Source organism: Eucyclogobius newberryi, unplaced genomic scaffold (genome assembly GCF_026437365.1).
Source record: "Eucyclogobius newberryi isolate DKJ021-1_F unplaced genomic scaffold, fEucNew1.0.hap1 SCAF_7, whole genome shotgun sequence".
NCBI classification, from domain to species: Eukaryota; Metazoa; Chordata; class Actinopteri; order Gobiiformes; family Gobiidae; genus Eucyclogobius; species Eucyclogobius newberryi.
In genome coordinates, this window is record NW_027316389.1 from 35,887,840 (window position 1) to 35,908,629 (window position 20,790).

At 42.6% G+C, this 20,790-nt stretch overlaps 1 protein-coding gene across 1 annotated transcript in view; it reads right to left on the reverse strand.

Moving 5' to 3' along the window:
* The window catches only part of ptprq (protein tyrosine phosphatase receptor type Q), a 92,977-nt gene that overhangs the window by 19,675 nt on the left and 52,512 nt on the right, over nt 1–20,790 (reverse strand). Inside the window, exons 39-49 of the mRNA XM_072434454.1 lie at nt 19,796–20,071; nt 12,859–13,010; nt 12,482–12,623; nt 11,043–11,318; nt 9,462–9,812; nt 8,753–8,862; nt 8,057–8,243; nt 2,935–3,173; nt 2,105–2,174; nt 1,768–1,926; nt 859–1,129 (exon numbers count right to left, since the gene is read on the reverse strand). Of these exons, the coding sequence (XP_072290555.1) occupies nt 859–1,129; nt 1,768–1,926; nt 2,105–2,174; nt 2,935–3,173; nt 8,057–8,243; nt 8,753–8,862; nt 9,462–9,812; nt 11,043–11,318; nt 12,482–12,623; nt 12,859–13,010; nt 19,796–20,071 (2,233 nt within the window). The remainder of the gene's footprint in view (nt 1–858; nt 1,130–1,767; nt 1,927–2,104; nt 2,175–2,934; nt 3,174–8,056; nt 8,244–8,752; nt 8,863–9,461; nt 9,813–11,042; nt 11,319–12,481; nt 12,624–12,858; nt 13,011–19,795; nt 20,072–20,790) is intronic.

The window sequence follows — 20,790 nt, forward strand, 5'->3', positions numbered from 1 at the left end:
TTGCGTACACTAGTGCGTGAACGTGTGTGTGGATGGATGAGTGGTTCGAAGATGTAAAGCGCTTTGTGTGTCTAGAACGTAGAAAAGTGCTGCATTCCGGTCGCCCTCGTAGGTCGGAATTTCCAACATATACACTAAATTCACATTGGAACACCCTGTCATCTCAGAATTCCAAGTTAATCGGAGTTAGCCAAGCCTACATGGCTGCACCTTTGTTTTACATCCGACAGTTGAAATATTAATGATACTTGTGTTATTTTCTCTTTAGTTGCTCTCTATTGCCCCCTGCTGTCTGTGAAGCTGCTGCTGCCGTTGAGCCTCTGCAGTTAGAAATCCAGTGTTGTGTTAATGTTGCTAACGTCTATGCGTAACTAATGACAGCAACAGCAAAAATTCACATTCAGATGTTAATTTACAAACTCAATGATATATAAACATGAATTTAAAGCTGTTTTAACACTGTCCAAGAAGATACATTATAAACTTAATTGGATCTACATTTTGATGACTTATTTACATGACTTATTTGTTGTCACTGTCATTTTGAAGACATCGTCGCCTGGTGTTACCTATCCCCGCTGTTAGATATTCAAGTTCTGGAAATGCATTTAACTCCATATAGTTTGTTGTAGAAATTAAACAATACAAAACAAAATACTTTAAAGTTGTTTTGTAGGATAAGAACCACAAGGAAACACCTGCACCTACAATTTTATCCGATCAGAGACTTTGTTGAGCAAGAACTGTCTGCTTGTCCAGACAGTTGTATCTCTGTCATGGTTCAACATCTGAATGAGAGAAAAGACTAAGAGGGTGGGGCTGAAACCTGTTCTTCACTTCACCTGTTCAAATACTCACACATAAACTGTATTGGGCTTCAAAGGTCCATTACAGTAGGTGTCCGAATCGTTCAGGCAGTCGTTTTCCTTTCCGATCACATAGATTCCTGTTGTGTTGGGGAGCTTCAGAGGAGGCTTGTCTCCCAAAAGTAAGTGCTGGCCTATCTTCCAGCCTGTGTCCAGGTTTAGGGCCTCACAGGGGGGATTGAGAAAGCCCTGGTCTGTGATGTAAGGGGCTGGAGAGCGGGAGAAGGCGGCTCTCCAGTTTGTCACGTTCTCAGTGTCTTTTACTGTGAAAACATCATGCAAGAATAGGACACAAGTTTGATGTTTCCAGATTATTGACTAATTCCATATTATTAATTGCAAATAAAGTTAAAAATAATTCTCTAAAAGATCAATTTGATGATGGCTAAAATTGTAAAATATTTGGGTTTTACATTAGCAAACACAATCTATTTTTGTATGACAACCGCTAACCATGACGTCGAGCATAGACCCGTGTAAGTATGTGAGATTCTTGCATGTTACTAAGTTGTACTTCTATAATTGCATGCATGTTTGAGTAATACTGTGTTGTCCTGCAATGTCAGGAACAACTATTAACATTTCAAACTTGATTTCACCAATAAAGGAGAAATATTAAGCTTTTTCCAGGTACATTATGGTGAATTACATTTGGTTTACTGTATATTGTAATATTGAGCTAAAAAGGTCTACAGGTCTAAAAGGTAAAACAGGTCTATAGACTTGACTCTCATTTCACCATAACAAGCAGCGGATTGTCATGTTTTTTTTTTTGCAATGTGCACAGTCAACTGTTTTTCTATTTTTATTTTTTGGGACAAATCAAACTGCCGTTACAGTACCTGCCAGATAAATTGCTGATATTGCACAAGCCTAAAGATATATTCCAAAAGAGTCATACCCCCTGACTCGGCCACGATGACCTGGATTTTTGCGATTGGTCCGTTGTCGTCACTATAGAAACAGGCAGGCATGTGGATGGCGATACTTCTGTGGGTTACCATGGCAACCCCTCGGTGGCCCTGCACTGCCTGGGGTATCTGAGTGGGCTTGGCCGGGGCTGGGATGACCACATGTGAGAGAGCAGAGCAGATCAGTGACTGCAGCAAACACCACAACAACAAGGTACTTCTAATTTGGGCCTCTACATCATTCTACATTACTAATCCTCTGCTTTCTCTGCTACAGGGTTAGAACTGCTCTCTTGTGCCTTGGAGAAACTGAGTGCACTGTTCTACCTTTGATGGCTGTAGTTATGTGGATAAGGGGGCTGGGGGGGCTCCTGCCTGCGCTGTTCCTTGCTGAGATCTACAATCAGACAGACAGACAGACAGACAGTGTTAGGACAGGGATTTGTTCTTTCAATGTGCTTTGTTCAAAGTATGTCTGACATTTAACAAATGTCAAGTGCGAAAATGTCACATATTATGATCAGTTTTCCCTGGAACTCACAGTGTAAAACGTAACACTATCATTCCTTTAGATGACATGCCATTTGTGTGAAATTCGTCATGGAAATGCAACTTTTGTTATGGAAAGAACTTTTATGTTAAGTTATTACTGCAATATTTATATTATTGTGATATTATATTATATTATATTACGTATGGTATTTGATAAAGGCTACATTTTGACAATAATAGTAAAACCAAAATGTGCATGCCTTAATTTACTCGTCGGACTGTCGAAAACATTTATTCAATTTAAGGAGAATAATAAATAAAATCTGACTAGGTAAAGTTTTGTCTTGTTAAAGTGATTTTAGTACCAATTAGTATCTGATTTACGATACTTTTGACAACTCGAAAAAACGCACATTTTCCTTAAAAAGTAAAAAACTTGGTCTTATATACTAATTTTGTTGCAATATTGATTACTGTAGCATCAGCCAATATAATAATGATAATTTTGCAATATATTGTGCAGCCCTAAAATGTGCTGCATAAATAAATTGGATTGTATATTTATTGTGAATGATAAACTCACAAACCAGTTAAACTGTGTGTACTTAGGGACTGTTATTAGAGAGAAAACTTAAGTGAAGAGTAATTCAGTGTCATGGCTGTACCTGTATGCTGTAGTTGTGTCCTCCCTTCAGCCCATCAATCAATGCTGTCAACTTGTTCTCCTCACTGTGGAGAACATTGAGGCTGATGTTCCTCACCATCTCGAGCCCTTGAAAGATGTACACGTAGTAGGCTGTGATGTTTCCTTTGGGCTCCTCTGGAGGAGAGAAAGTCACTTTCACCCGGTCCACCTCATCTGAGATGATTGTAACTGTCACGTTGGCCGGAGGGCTCTTGGGCTCTGGATGCAGATACGATAGGAGTATATTGAAGGGAATAAAAAAGGAAGAAAACGTTTAGAAAGGCGGAGGATTTTACTGGCTAAAGACCATATAAGGTATGGTCATGTATCGGTGTAATCCCTCATTTTCCAGGAGTGTTCCATTGTAGAAAAAGGTTCAGTTGTAGTCATCTTGACTCAGTTTTAGAAAAAACGAAACGTTTCGACTCTCATCCAAGAGTCATTGTCAATCTGCGAATTTAGACCAGGAACTCAGATATTTATCCTATTCTGTGGTAAGCCCCGCCCACCGGGGCGGGAAGTCCTGACGAAAAAGAAAAAGTTGTTTGTTTCAACAGAAACTTCACCTCTTTGTTTTCTAACAAGCTAGCCTCTTGTTTACTATCAGTCCTTTAATGAGCTATTAGTCTCCCTTATGTCCCTGGCTCACTTTCTCTCCGCCCTGTGTAACTGATTAGCATCCGAATGTCCTGGGTGTCTACCTCTCCAGGGATTCAAAATTCCATCATAAACAACAGGAAGGTTGAATCTTAAACCCCCATTCCTATTTATAAGGACAGCAGCATCTTGATTTTCACAGAGACCTGGTTAACAGCTGAAATGCCAGACTCTATTGTAGGTTTGGACAATTTTCATCTGCTGCGGGCGGACAGAACGAGAGAATGCGGGAAGAAGAGAGGTGGAGGGCTGGCTGTTTATGTAAACACGAGCTGGTGTAAACCCGAACACTGCACAGTGAAGCAGCAGCTATGTAACAAAGACATTGAACTATTGGCTATTGGCATGAGGCCATATTATCTGCCCCGGGAGTTCTCATATGTGATTTTGATCGCAGTCTATGTGGCCCCGTCTGCCAATGCTGAATATGCTTGTGAAGCACTACTCTCCTGCACTTGTAGGCTGCAAACACAGCACCCACAGGCGCTCTTCCTCGTCTCTGGTGACTTTAACCACGCTTCTCCCTCTTCTGTTCTACCAACATACACCCAGTATGTCACCTGCCCCACCAGAGACAATAGAACATTGGACTTGTTTTTTGCCAACACCAAAGAGGCTTATTCTTCTTCCCCCCTCCCTCCCCTGGGCAGCTCGGACCACAACCTTGTACATCTGAGGCCTGTGCATGAACCCATCGTGCGCAGGCAGCCTGTGGTGTCCCGTGAGGTGAGGATGTGGTCTGCTGAGAGCGAGGAGGCTCTGAGGGACTGCTTCAGCACCAATGTCTGGACTGAGCTTTATGACACACATGGGGAGGACATCAACACCATCACAGAGTGCATCACGGACTACATCAACTTCTGTTTTGAGAACACTGTTCCCTTCCGGACGGTGCGGTGTTTTCCAAACAACAAGCCATGGATTAACCGTGAACTGAAGGCTCTGCTGAAGGAGAAAAAGAGAGCCAGGTCAGGGAACAAGGAGGAGCTGAGGACTGTGCAGAAGGAGCTGAGGAGGAAGATCAGGCAGGCGGAAGCCGGCTACAAGAGGATGATGGAGGAGCAGCTGCAGCAGAAGAACATTCAGGGAGTGTGGAGGAGCCTGAAAACCATCTCGGGCTTCAAAATCCCCCCTGCCCAGACAGAGGGAGACCTACAGTGGGTGAATGATTTAAATGCTCACTTCTTGAGGTTTGAGTCACCCACCCCTCCCCCTGCACAGCTGCATGCTCCCTCTTTCACAGCTGGACAATGCCCTGCATCTGTTCCTCTTCACTTCTCTGCCCCGGACCATCAACTCCCTACTTTGCCTGGACTCACACATCCCCCCAGCACACAGTCCCCCTGCCATCCACTGACTGTCACAGCAGCACAGGTGAGGAGTGAGCTGAAGAGGATTAAAGTGAGGAAGGCAGCAGGACCTGATGGTATCAGCCCCAGGCTCCTTAAGTCCTGCGCAGATGAACTGTGTGGAGTTATGGAGCATGTCTTCAACATGAGCCTGAAGCTGAGGGTAGTACCACAGGTCTGGAAGACCTCCTGTCTGGTACCTGTGCCCAAGACACCGCGCGCCAAAGACCTCAACAGCTTCAGGCCGGTGGCTCTCACGTCCCACCTGATGAAGACACTGGAGCGGCTGGTCCTGGACCACCTCCGCTCCACCGTGAGCTCAGCCATGGACCCGCTGCAGTTTGCTTATCGGCCTGGCATCGGAGTGGAGGATGCCGTCATCTCCCTGCTGCACCGCTCTCTCTCTCACCTGGAAAAGCCTGGCAGCTCTGTGAGGATCCTGTTCTTCGATCTCTCCAGCGCCTTCAACACCATCCAGCCGCTGCTCCTGAGGGACAAACTGGAGACGGCTGGTGTGGAGTATGACCTGGCAGAGTGGATCCTGGACTACCTCACAGACCGACCCCAGTTTGTGAGAGCCCGGGACTGTGTGTCTGACACTCGGACCTGCAGTGTGGGGGCGCCCCAGGAAAGCTGTGTCCTGCAGAAGTTTTCTGACGACTCTGCCATCATCGGACTCATCACGGACGACGATGATGCGGAGTACAGGGGACTGGCGCAGGACTTTGTGGACTGGTGTCAGCGGAACCACCTCCTCATCAACGCAGGGAAGACCAAGGAGATGGTAGTGGACTTCCGCAGACGCCACCCCACTGCCCCCTTACCAGTGAACATCCAGGGACGGGACATTGAGAGAGTGGACTCATACAAGTACCTGGGTGTTCATCTGAACCACAAACTGGACTGAACTCACAACACAGACGCACTGTACAGGAAGAGCCAGAGTCGGCTCTACCTCCTGAGGAGACTCAGGTCTTTTGGAGTGACAGGGCCACTCCTGAAGAACTTCTACGACTCTGTGGTGGCATCAGCCCTCCAGTACGGTGTGGCCTGCTGGAGCAGCAGCATCACAGAGAGGGAGAGGAGAAAGCTGGACAAAGTCATCAAGAAGTCCAGCTCCGTCCTGGGCTGTGCTCTGGACTCGGTGCAGAAGGTGAGGGACAGAAGGGTCCTGGCTAGATTCACATCTATGCTGGACCATGAGTGTCACCAGGGGGTGAGACAGACAGAGTGTCCTGCAGGGGCAGGACACTCTGTCTGTTCTGGAGAGCAGCTTCAGTGAGAGACTGACAGAGAGAGAGAGAGAGAGCGAGAGAGAGAGAGAGAGAGAGAGAGAGAGAGAGAGGGGGGGAGAGGGAGAGAGGGAGAGAGGGAGGGAGAGAGGGAGGGAGAGAGAGGGAGGAATGGAAAATATAATAATAATAATACAAAATTTGTGACATCACTCACAATACAAGAACATATAGTGCCTGCGTGACATCACGCGCAGACACTATGTTCTTGTATTGTGGAGAGGGAGAGAGAGGGAGAGAGGGAGGGAGAGAGAGGTAGACTTTATTCTTTAGAATTTTGGGACGGAGCCAGTCGAGCGAGAGAGAGAGAGAGAGAGAGAGAGAGAGAGGGGGAGAGGGAGAGAGGGAGGGAGAGAGAGAGGAAGGGAGGGAGAGAGGGAGGGAGAGGGAGAGAGACATACAATACACACCTACACACACAGGAGGGTGAGGTAGGGGAGAGAGAGGAGGAGAGAGGGAGACTTTATTCTTTAGGCTTTATTCTTTAGTAGTTTGGGATCTCTGTCAACAACAGGTAAGATTATCTTGTGTTATCTTGTGAGAGGGAGAGACGCAGACACTCCAGCAATGGCTTCAGCCATTGCAGATTTTCTAGTTGTTATCTTTATTATTTTTCCCCTCCATCCCTTGTTGGGAAATGGGAGGTTTTGTCTATAGGAGTTTTTGTTTATAAGAGATCTTCTACTGAGAGTGTTTTTCAAACTTCCTATAAGTTATCTGTTCTTTTTCTCTGTATCTACCTCTGTATCTCCCTGCGTTGCATCAATGAAATTTTCCCATGTGTGGACAATAAAGGATAATCTTATCTTATCTCATCTTATTTAATGATGATGGTCTTTCTTTTTCAACAAAAAAATGCCTCTTCAACTCCTCTTTCCAACCATATTTTTCCCCTGCTTAGAATCTTCACCTCACTGTCTTCAAAAGAGTGATTAGACGCTTTAAGATGAAGATGCACGGCGCTCTGAGGTCCTGAACTTGCATGTCTTCTGTGCTGATAAAGCCTCTTGTGCAGTGGCTGTTTAGTCTCTCCTATGTAACGCGCTTCACACTTTTCTTCACTGCATTGGATAGAATACACTACATTGCTCTGTTTTTGGGTTGGCATCTTGACCTTAGGGTTAACCAGTTTTTGTCTTGAAGTGTTGCCTGGTTTAAAATAAACATTCCGGAAACACGTCTGAAACGCTCTCTCAGCCTGTGGATAACCGGCTTGGGCTCTCAACAGAGTGAAGAGAACCAAAAAGCAGGACAAAAGGGACAAAGGGGAAACAGAACAGAGAAGGAAGGGTGTTTCTATCCCCTATGTCTCGGGACTGTCTGAAAAATTGCAGAGAATTTTTAGACAACATGAAGTCCCTGTTTATTGCATAAATGTATTACATAAAGGAATATCTTATCTTATCTTAAATCCTGCTTTTGCTACATAATGTATGATGCAAAGGTCATTTTCTTGAACTAAAATAAATAAAAGTCTGATACAGGGCCAATAATATCAAGCATTCAGGAGGTAATGTCAGTTTGGTAACCCACATACATTCATGTTATGTGTACTGTATTTACGCAAGAATAATAGTCTTACTAGCGTTTTTGTGTTCACTAAAACTAGGGTTTGAAGCACTCATTTGTGCAAAATAATTACAATCCAAAATAATACATAAACTGTTATATATATAAAATATCCCTTCGAAGGTGTCCATGAAAATTTCAAACATCTCCTTTGCATCTTTAAAGAGAAACTGATCACCACAAGACACCGTCAATAATATAAATCCTATATTTAAATATCCAAACATTTGCATACCCTCCTCCATGGTCTGGAACATGAGTGGACCAATGGCCTTTCCATTGATGACTGCCGACTGCACTGGGCCAGTGAAGGCGGTGACAGTCACATTGTAAGAGGAGTAAGCCGTCAGGTTAGGTACAAGCAGGCTGTTGTGCTCTCCAGGACCCAGCACCAGGGACAGGTTCACCCCGGGGCCCTCCACCTGCAAGCACATGACAACCAATCGTTAGCCCTATAGCACAAATGCCTCAATCATTTCCCAGGGTTTTGGGGATTTAAAAAAAAAAATCATATTATTCAAATATTATGTATAGTCAAAACCTACAGTCATGTTGTATAACAGAAAAAAAGGACTTGTGTGTACTGACTTGGCCATGACCTATTTATGAACCTTTATTTAAGCAGGAAAGTCCCACTGAGCTTCAGCATCTCTTTTTTCAGGAGATCCCTGGCCCCGGATTTTAATTTGAGTTTCTTAATGTGTTTCTATGGGTCAAAAACCTGCAGTAAGTCAAGACGGTTTGTGTTTTTTAGAAAAATCTTTCTGATTGACCAAAGACATCTACAGATGCCACAAGTTCTGGAGAGTATAATGAGACTAAAAAAAGCAATTGTTAATGGCCCAAAAATGACTTGAGGCTAGCGAAATGTAGGATTAGTTAGATTTGCATATGTTGATGTTAGTTTGTACATAGAAACAAGTAAACCAACCTGAACAAGATACTTTGTGGGACCTGAGAGAATATCTGGCTCCTCCCACTTCAAGTGTAGGCTGTTGGCAGTGGAGGTCACTCGGAGGTCACGGGGGGGAGCATCAGGATCTGCAGAAGGAAGTGATATACTTTTGGTTTGCGTTTGTGTTAGAGGGCTGTCAGTACAAATCTCCAACTGCAAGAATATTTATGAATCATCAATACTAAATACTTAACTGAACATATACAATTCAAAATAGATTCTTGTCCAGACAACAGCAACAAAGACTAGCAAAGTAACCAATGGGGTTAAAATCACAATTTGCAACACACAAATTTATAAAATGTAATGTAAGAATTTAAGATGAATAGATCAAATCTGATTCAAATATTACTAAAATAGTAAAGCTGGTCTTTCCCCAGTTACTCTTTCAGTAAGTAGATATTTTAAACGAAGTTGATTAGCTGGATGGATACAGTATGTATCCTCGTAAGTACATACCGGTACTACATACATACAACTAGTACAACCACCAACACGATACAATGAGAAATCACCGCACAAGCTAAAGAAGAAGAAAACATGTTATTTAATGGTTGCATTTAGTACCACTTAATTTCCCAGCCTTTGGCACTTTTGTCCAAAGTTTAGAAATACATTGTTTTTTAAGTTAACGGTCATATGTTGTGAAACAGTAACTAATCTAAGTTCTGTTGGGAAACATTACCTCCTGCCATGGTCTGACCGTACACCCAGGAAGTGTATTCTCCCTTTCCAGCGTTAGTGACCGCAGCCACTTTGAAGCGGTAGTATCTGTATTTGGACAAGGCCTGGACTGTGAAGCTGTGTTCGTCTGTGGTGCCATTGGAAACATTAAGGGACAACATGGAACTGTTGTCCACACAGTCTGGAGTGTCATCTATAACAGCAAAGGACGATTCACAAACAGTGGACAGCAGCTGTGCAGTGATGTGGTACTGTTTGAGCAGGCCAGGGACGGAGAGCGGCGGGGCCCACTTCAGAGTCATGCTGTTAGCTGTGGCCTCTGAGATGTTTAGGTTGTGAGGGGCAGCTGGGACTGTGGAACAACAATGATATTAAACACACTTCAATATCACAAACAGTAGCCTACACAAAGTATGACTCGAACAAGGTCAGAGAGGATTTTTATTGAGAGGGTAGTGTGGAGAGACACACAGAGACTCATCTGTCCAAGAGCTGCTGCAACTAAGCAACTCGGACTAGGCCTGCCAAATAAACCATTTAAAGGTGCACTATGTAACTTTTCAACTTGTAATTGTTATACCTGGAGTGTAACACAATATGGCGTTAAACTTATTTTGCATTTATTTCAGTTAGTGTGTTTAATTCCAGAGGTTGGTAGTAGACACTTTTTAATGAGAATGCACTTTTGGTGCTGCTTGGTGGTTGAGTGGTTAAGGCGGCAGAACATATACCAAGCTCCATGTGCTGCCAGTTGCAGCAATGTGAATTTGAATTTTGACAATTTGCTGCATGTCCTCCCTTCTCTCATCCCTATGTCCTGTCTAATAAAGCCTACGGGTCAAAAAATAATTAAAAAAGAAATTAAATAAAAGATTGCACTTTTTCGAGTAGTTTCCAGACACCACACTTTTTCTTCTACTTGAATAATATTTAGTTTGAAGTAACAAAACTCTAACTTGAGTAAAAGTTTTGGTTCCCTTCCTCCTGCCTATGTTGACAACATTAAATAATTCAACCATTTGCACTTTACTTTCAGATGAGATTTAGTTTTTTTTTTACATTTTATGTCTATTTCTATATTTGGAAATATCCGAATCTAAATCCATTTTGTAACCACAGTTACTCAGTACTCAAGTTGTAGTTTTTCTAAATACTTTTTTACTCTTACTTTTTTAACGTCTACTTGAGTAATGTTATTTCAAAGTAACATTACTCTTACTTAAGTACACATTTTGGCCCCTCTACCCACCTCTGATTAATGCTAAAAAATACCATGAAAAACATGCATTCTTACTGCGAGAGGGCTCGCCTCTCCACAGATCTGACCTCTACCTCTGACTAGTGGTGTCACCTGCTTATCTTCCTGGAGATAGATACGTTTAATGCCACACTGTGATACAATCCAAGCAAAGTGATAACATCCACATGAGACCTTAAGACCAAGTAGCTCATAAGAAATGTTACATAGTGCTTCTTTTAACAACTTTTCACTGTGGCATCCTTTTTTTAAATTGAGGAAAAAATGTGATCATGTCTTTTTTTTATCATAAAATGTAGAGTCTGATTGTGCACAGTGGTGTACCTGACTCAGACAGTGTTGTGGCGGTGCAGTTGACCACGTGTCCAGACCCGGCAGAGTTGACCGCAGCCACACTCAGAGTGTACTGCTGCTCTGGGGACAGGCCTGAGATGGTGTACTGGTGCCCTGTGTGCTCCTGACGGAGGAACTCTGCTTTCATCGCCACCGTGATCTCATAAAACAGGATCTGCCCGTTGGGGTTGTCTGGGCAATCCCATGATACCCGCACTGAGTCCCAGCTCACTCCAACACAGGAGAGGCTGTTCACCTCATCAGACACTGTACAGAGTTACAGTTTTTTATTTTATAACTTCTACGGCCGTTGAGCTCATCTGTATTCAGCACTTACAGAAAAAAACATTCAAGGTTACTGTCCTTTACAGTATTATTAACCGTGATGGTTAATAATACAGTGAACCCTCGTTTATCGCTGGGGTTACGTTCCAAAAAGAACCCGCGATAGGCGAAATCCGTGAAGTAGAAACCTTTATTTTTTTACAATTATACAATGAAATACTCCATAAAACATTGAAAGCAAGGAACAAAACCCTTTTACAGGCCCAAACATTTGTTTAGCAAATAAAAGTACTGTATAAACGTTTGTTGTTTTAAGTTTAACTTTTTCTGCGATAGTTAGCATCTTCCTCTGCCTTTTGGGCCCGACCGCAAGTGCCTTTTGTTAGTTTCTTAAGTTTCACTTCTCTAAGTTTCACTTCTCATGCCTGACAGCTAGGGGGCAATACTGTTCTGTTTACCTGTATTACGTGTCTGGGTGGGACCAAGGTAGACGTTGTTGTGTTGGCTAATGTGAACGTGGTGTTCGCTAAATAAATGAACCAAACCTAAAGTGGAGTTATCATTTGGACTAACACTTTTGTCAGTGCAGAACGTTTTGTTGACATTGTGGGTGTCAATAACAGTGTAACGTTATTGACACACAGGTAGAGAAGATGCGGAGAGACTGTTTAGCCAATCAGAATACAGAACACAATGCATGATGCAAATCCGTGAAGCAGCGAGACCGTGAAAAGTGAACCGCGTTATAGCGAGGGTTCACTGTACTGACGATTGAATTTTATGACAACTGAGGATAAATACTTAGCCAACTCAGCTTTATTATGTTACGTCTAGATACTATTACCTTTACAAAACAATATATATATTTTTTTTATTGAGTAAATAAAAATACTTTTTGTTTAAACAGGCCATGTTAGGTTTACACCCTCTTTAACTGAGCTTTCATTATAGCACACCGTCATCATTCATTCTTCTTAAAATGTGATAAATAAGAAATGTTAAGATAACATAATAATATCTTGATAATATCAAAAACAATTGATCCCTCTCTAGTCCTGTCGTGTTTGTTTTTGTAGTTCTATGTTTTTTAATTTTGAAAAATACAAAATAAATAAATACAAGTGTGTGTGAGTGAGAGCACATACCTGACTCGTTGGTGGTGAAGGTGACTGGCCTGCTGAACTGGTTGCCGTGGCCCACTCGTGTGTAGCTGCACACACTTATCTCATAGGAGCTGTGGGGCCGGAACCCTGAGAGATATTGCATAGTGGACGGACCCGAGGAATTCTAGACACATACAATAAATATCATATGGCAGGCATTACATCATCTAGTGGAGGAGATAACACTGCTTTGTCTCTGTGCATTTATGTGTGTAAATATCATGTTTCCAATGCTTTCCGGCCTGTGAAATTGGAGTAAATATGAAAGTGTGTGTGGATTTTTAAGAGTGTATATTAGATAAACAGGTGTATTTTTATGGGAGGGGGTCTGAACCTTTGGGCTGTGAAATTAGCAGCACCTGGAGTGTGACCGTCTGTGTGATGAGCTCTCGGATCCTGAAGCCGTAGTGCGTCACCACTCCGTTGGGTTCCAGAGCGGGCTCCCAGCTCAGCCACACTGACACCGCCGTGTGGTTGTATATGGTCAGGTTACACGGAGGGGACATGGGCCCTAAGATGCCACACAATTATAAATAAGTATTTGCCAATATATACGGTACTTTTTCTGTTTTACACATGAATACAGTTTTGTAACTTGTAGTGGTTACATTTTCTCAACACTGTTTTTTCTCACATTCTGGAATACACGGATCTCTAAAGTAAAACACTCTACAGCGCTCATAGCTGTGTTTTATTTGAATTGAACTTTTCTCCTGAGCATGTGCCCTCAAACATCAGGTCTCAGAGGCGCATTATCACTGCAAATACAGCTGTCCAATTTTCTGCTGTATTTGATCCTCATTTGTTTATGAATTGTCTTGATGTGGACAGTTTAATTAATTCCTTTAGCAGCCACTGTGTATCCATTTTAGATGGAGTCTAAAATAGTCTCCTTTTAAGCCTGTCACTCTAGAATACATCTCAGCTCTGGTGACCAAGATGAAACCCACCTCTTGTTCATCAGATGCCCTTCCCTGCAAGCTTTTCCTCAAAGTGTTTGATGTTATTGGCCCCTGGGTTAGCAAAATGGTAAATATCTCTCTTTCTACCGGTGTGTTTCCTGGTCCATTTAAACATGCCATAGTAGAGCCTTTGATGAAAAAAACAAACTTGGACCCGACAGACCCCAAAAGTTTCAGACCCATATCAAAGCTCCCGTTTATGTCCAAAATCCTTGAGAAGGTGGTCTCTGAACAATTTTCCGATTTCCTTGATCAGTCAAACATTCACGACTCTTTTCAATCTGGTTTCCGCAAACATCATTCTACGGAAACCGCATTGTTGAAAGTGTCCAGTGACATTATGATGTCTGCTGATTCTGGAAAATGCACTGTTTTAGTTCTGTTGGATCTGTCTGCAGCCTTTGACACTGTCGACCATCATATCCTGTTAAACAGATTGAGGGACCTGATTGGACTACCGGGGTCAGTTCTTCATTGGTTTTCCTCATATTTATCCGGTCGGAGCTTTAGTGTTGCTGCAAACCAAATAATGTCCGACTCAGCTCATCTGTTGTGTGGAGTTCCTCAGGGCTCCGTTTTGGGTCCCGTCCTATTTCTGCTTAATATAATCCCCCTGGGAATGATCATTAAAAAGTTTAGTGATGTGTCCTACCACCTGTTCGCTGACGATATTCAGCTATATTGCTCTTTCAAACCTTCTAAGATCCAGAAGCTGAACTCCTTGGTCAGTTGTTTAGTGCAAATTAAACAATGACTGAGCAAAAACTCCTTGCAGCTAAATGCTGACAAAACAGAAACTCTGATTATTGCCCCTGATGATGCCATTCCAGGGATAAACCAGTACTTGGGTGATTTAGCCCAGACTACAAAACCAAAACTTAGAAACTTGGGTGTTGTCTTTGACAAAGACATGTCTTTAGAGCACCACTCCAAGCTATTGACGAGGAACTGTTTCTTTCAGTTGAGGAAAATCTCTAAGCTCAGGAAAATGGTGTCTCAAAATGATCTGGAATTTATAATTCATGCCTTTGTGTCTTCACGTTTAGACTATTGTAATAGCTTGTTTTCCTGTCTTAACAAGAAGGAGCTCTCTCGTCTGCAGCTGGTCCAGAACTCTGCAGCGAGGATCTTGACTCGCACAAATAGAAGGGCCGACATTTCACCCATTCTAAAAGCCCTTCACTGGCTGCCGGTCTTGTACCGGATATATTTCAAAATTCTTGTTCTGACTTTTAGAGCTTTAAATGGTCAGGTCCCATCGTACATTATCGATCTGATTAAACCGTACACTCCCTCTCGCTCACTAAGGTCCTTGGACCAGAAACTGTTATTGGTGCCTCGCACCCGTTTTCGGACCAGAGGAGACCGATCCTTCCAGGCTGTTGCCCCCAGACTCTGGAACGATCTTCCGCTCTCCCTACGGTTTGTGATAAAACGAAACGGAAAAAAACGTTAGCTTGTGCTAACGCGGATGTTCAGGATGCACACAAGGAATGTAAACATTAGTCACATGACAAATAGTCAAAGAAGAAGAACGAACGAGAGGAATCATGCTGTTTTTGAGTAGTTTTGGAGAGTTTTAGTATTTCAAGTATTTCATTGTCAGTAATATAGTTGTTGTGAAGCAAAATGAGGGGCACACTTCATGTTGATCAAGTTTAGACCTGGTTTAGACCTGCTTTAGTCCTGGTTTAGTCCTGGGTTAGTCCTGGTTTAGACCTGGTTTAGTCCTGGTTTAGTTCTGGTTTAGACCTGGTTTAGACCTGATTCAGACCTGGTTTAGACCTGGTTTAGTCCTGGTTTAGACCTGGTTTAGTCCTGGTTTAGACCTGGTTTAGTCCTAGTTTGGACCTGGTTTAGTCCTGGTTTAGACCTGGTTTAGTCCTGGTTTAGACCTGGTTTAGTCCTGGTTTAGTCCTGGTTTAGACCTGGTTTAGTCCTGGTTTAGACCTGGTTTAGTCCTGGTTTAGACCTGGTTTAGACCTGGGTTGGACCTGGTTTAGAGTTCCTTCTGAACATCACTCACATGGAAGTACAAGGCCTGTGATGTGGCTCTCTGTGTCATTTTGGACAGAAACTGTTTTGAGAAGTAGCACAAATAGAAAAACGCCTGAGGATTTACCTACTTTTTATTGTAAATAGTTGTTTATTGCTTGTATATATCACAATAATACTTTTATATGTTCATATTTGCACCTTGTGGTTCAGTTTGAACCTTTTTAAATGCTTGGTTGAGCATGTTTGAGGGTTTTACAATGAAAAAAACATATTTTTTCTAGACAGACTTTGTGTTTTCTGTGTGTGTTTAGGTCCAGTATGTTGAAATAGTATGTCAAAGTGAAAAACTAACTAACTGATCATATAGGTGAGGTTGTGCTGAAAAAAATATACCCAACATTGGTCTGGTAAACATTTCTTAATGTAGTATATATCAGGGCAAAATTGAAGGTACCCAAAAATGGCCAAAAAAGCTCCGGACCCCGAAGGGTTAAATATAGTCAAATCAAATTTGGCATTTACAATTCTGATAAAGCCAGGGATGGCATACCTCCATCAACAAGTATGTTGCCGTGGAAACCTGACAAATATTGTCATTGATTTATACGTGTTTTGGTTTACAAGCATTTTGAAAGGGATGAAAAAATTTACTTTGATGTAGACAAATTAAATTTGGCACAGGTCCTTCACGAGCAATGACCACATCTCCAGCTAAGATGCAAAGTGTTTATTCTCATAAATTAGAATGATAATTAGAAGAGGGAAAGAGGAAGGTGCACAAAGTCACAAACGCTGATGTGTGTGACCTGGATACCTGAATAGTTAATAGCCACAGGAAGGTGTGGTCCTGCTCCAAAACTTAAGATAAGAAACGTATCTTCATTTCTTGCCATTTAAACAAAAAAAGCATACATCTAGCTGCAAGCATGTTACCGTGGCAACATGACAAACACTGCCATAGACTTACATGCGTTTTGGATTACGGGCATTTTGAATGGGATTAAATTTACTTTGTACTTTGTCATTAACAGTTACAATTAGGCATTTACTCTCCATATCACACTGAACATAAAAGCCAGTGGGGACATAACTCTATCTCGAACCGTGCGGTTGTAAAAATGTTGTATAAAGTATTATACAGTTTGTACTGTTTGTGGGGGATGGGTGATGTAGGCGGGGGATTAGAGGTGTGCTCTTTGCGGTGGCAAGTACCCCGCGGTCGCAAGGGGGGCGAGGGCCTTTATCGACGCGTGCGGCTTTAATTGCATTTGTTTTTGCGGCTGATTTTACTGTATATTGTTGTATATGTATTGCTCACTGTACATTTTTTGTGTTTTTATCGTTTTATTCTGTGTTTTGTGAAGCACTTTGTGACTTCTGTCTGTGAAAGGTGCTATACAAATAACATTTACTACTTACTTACTTACACATACATCTATGTACCAATCTTTCAAAGATTTACATTTTATTTCTTGATTTCTAATATCCAGCCTTATTAATTGACACTTTGATGTTGTATCTATTTCCCAGGTTTTTAAAGGTTCCATTTCATGCAATTTGTCCCGTTTCGTAGTCTACTCTGAGGGTAGATTTGATAATATTTAAGTGTTGTGCAACACCCATAACATAATAGTTACAAAATATCACCCATATCTTGGGTGATATGTATCTGTAGCAGGCCCCCCTCCGGGTATGTGAGTGGGGTACTCACATACCTGGAGGGGGGCCTGCTACAGGTACAGAGTGCTTCCTGGAGGAGGCAGAAACAGTGTGCTGTTCGTCTGCTCATCCGAGGAGAAGGAGAGAGACTGTTCTTTAGCTAAATATTGCAGGAATCATTCAAAAAGACAATTTGGGCACATATATGAGGCACCAATGGAAAGAAGGTTAAAAGCTCTGAAAAGTCGATTTTGCATGATATGGGACCTTTATAGAAAATACACATGATCCTGAATTCGGTTCCACCCCACAAGTCTGAAGGGTCACAAGTGCTAACCCTACCCACAAGCCCGAAGGTTCACAAGTCCGAAGGTTCACAAGTCCGAAGGTTCACAAGTCTGAAGGTTCACAAGTCCGGACTTGTGAACCTTCGGACTTGTGAGCCTTCGGACTTGTGAACCTTCGGACTTGTGAGCCTTCGGACTTGTGGGCAGCCACCCCTGAATCCCTTTAAATGGTACACACACTTTTTGGGGATATTAAATTGACTTCAAACGTCTCTTGACATTCTAGAATTTGTTATATTTGTCAATGTCATAGTTACAGACGGTGGGCAAAGGTAACTCTGGGTGATTCATTATTTTTGAAGAAAATATCCAAAATATAAATCCACAAACATTGAATCATTATTTGTTTGTGTTTGGCTCCACAAACTTGCCAAATCAAACTTACGGCTATAGTAAAAAATAAATGAATGGATAAGTCCAGTAATTACAGATGAACAATAAGCCAAGCTCAGCGATTTGGAGAGGGGTCCTCGGGCACTGCATGCAGCAACCACTGCTCCTGACTGGTTGCCCCAGTGGCATGGAAGGATGAGTCAAATGCAGAGGACAAATTTCCCTACAAGGACAATAAAGTGTACCTTACTCTTAAATCAGGTCAACAAATTTGCAATCTGACCGTTAAAAAGTTAATTCTACCACAGAATTCTGAACTGCCCTCCAGCTGTATTTTAAACCATGCAAGTTCTAGAATGTTGTGAGGTAACCTATTGGATTCAGCTCTGCAATGGGAATGGTCAAAACCCAACTAAGTCTCAGTCTACTGCCCGTCCATTCCTCCAACATTAGCTCTACTCCATCCAATATTACCAAAGAGATCCTGGCGGGGTTTGAAATGTCCCTCTATACAGATTGGAGTAAAGACAATTAGAGTAAATCAGAAAGCAGAGGTCACAATTTGAGAGAGTTATCTTCACAAAGAGCTTGTTTTAGTCATGCGTTTTAGGGAAAAAGCCCTAATGATATTAGGGTGCACTATTTGAATCTTGAGGAGAATCTCAAATATGTATAATTCCTTTAAATAAATGCATGTATTTTAGGTGAAGTAAATACTTTTTTTGACAGTATTTATTCAATTCATACATATATTCTACTCATAAAAACATATATTCTATTTTTTTGTTCTGAAGCATAAAAGTATTTTTGTCACCTGATGCTGCACTTAAGCCTGTAAATCCAGGTCATGTGGCCAATGGGATCACTTTGCTCCAAACCAGGAAGTTTGTGCTCAAGTAAGTAGGCATGTCCCGGCATGTCCTCCCTGCGCTTCCTGTATGATAATGAGGGATCCACCCATACCAATGTCATGTCTTCTGACGTCATGGCTTTTGAAACGGGCCTGCTCTCACACACCAGCCCCTCTCCCACCTGTGCCTGCTCTCACACACCAGCCCCTCTCCCACCTGTGCCTGCTCTCACACACCAGCCCCTCTCCCACCTGTGCCTGCTCTCACACACCAGCCCCTCTCCCACCTGTGCCTGCTCTCACACACCAGCCCCTCTCCCACCTGTGCCTGCTCTCACACACCAGCCCCTCTCCCACCTGTGCCTGCTCTCACACACCAGCCCCTCTCCCACCTGTGCCTGCTCTCACACACCAGCCCCTCTCCCACCTGTGCCTGCTCTCACACACCAGCCCCTCTCCCACTTGTGCCTGCCCTCACACACCTGCCCCTCCCCCACCTGCTGCACCTGTCCAGTACAGTCATCAATATAAACAGAGAAGGAATGGTGTAATTCAAACTATACAACACAAACAAAGTATTTATGTATTTTCCAATGTAGTTAAGGGACTTCTGTGAGGTTTGAACCTACAATCTGCTGATTTAGGGGCTGGCACTCCACCCCCAGATCAGCCAATACTCTTAAAACAAACATTCAATAATCATTCCCTCTCTTAATATATAAGGATTTGGAATTTACAAAGAAAATGGATGTCTTGCCCTAATAGTTGAAAATACTCCAAGCCAAACATATGGTCACATTTTGTGCTCGGTTTCATCAGCCGTTTTGTTTTTTCATCCCAGAAATCTCTACTTGTCAAATGCATTTATTTTCCCTCAAACAGATATCTTGTTTTCTTCAGTTGTGTTTCTAACCGGTTGCATCTTGCCCCACTGATTGAAACTGCTCCTAGGAAATGTAGCTCAAATCCCCAGGGACCAGACTAATGATATGACGAAAAAGGAAAAGCAAATAGAATTATCACAGCTGACCGGGCTGTTGCCAAGGGCTCCACGCTGCACCTTCAAAGCTTCATTGACAGCAAAGCTCAGGGATCATGCACTTATAATTGTTTTATAATAAGTATTTTCTGGAGAGGCCACACTCACCTCCTTCGTCTGTGTGCAGGTGCAGTGTGAGAGCAGGTCCTGTCCCTTTGCGCGTCGCCGCGGTGATGGAGAAGTTATAGGCCGTGTATTGGAGTAATTTTGTCAGCTTGTATGAAGTGTCATTCGTGGATGTGGTGTTGGTGCCCCCGGGGCCGGACAGTGTGAGGATGTACTCTGTTATCTCCCCGTTTGCCTCCAGAGGGCGCTGCCACACTACAGCGATAGAGGATGACGAGAGGTTCTTTGTGGAGACAAGCAATGGAGGTGAGGTGGGAACTAATAAAACACACACACAAAAAGGGGGTGAGAGAAGTTATTACTCAAATCTGGGGAGCAGAGAATCTAAAGGGTGAACAAATACTTGTCTCCATAGTTGTCTGTCATTGCTTCGCCTGGAATGTTCAATAGTATGGCATTTAATGTTTTTTTCAATTACGTGTTAAGTGTTTTTGTTGCTACGCATCACAGCAAATAATTAGGACACTTGGAATGCATTAGGGAAGTGGGAAATAACTTTGGACCACTGCAAACTGTTTGAAATTATCTACTGTAGTTTTGTAGAAAAAGCTTCAGTTGTAGTCATCTGGACTCAGTTAGAAAAAAAAAAAAATTAGACGTTTCGACTCTCATCCAAGAGTCCTTGTCAATAAGAGAATTTAGGTCGAGAACTCTGATATTTGTTCCATTTTCTGTGGTAAGTCCAGCCCATTGGGAGGAGCCTTCCTGAAGTGGAACGAGTTGTTTGTTTCAACAGAAACTCACACCTTGTAACTACCGAGCTAGCCTATTCAGCCCTTTAATGGGCTGTTAGTATCCCCTTTGTCTTTGTGAGACCCTGGCTCAACCACCCTGAGTACCTGATTAGCATCTAAACGTCCTGGTCCTGGTCCTCTACCTTTCCAGGGGTTCAGTATCCCATTATAGATTAAAGGAAGATTAAACCTTAGCCCTCCATTTCTATTTAAAGAAGGTATTTCTTTTTTTTTAACAAAAAT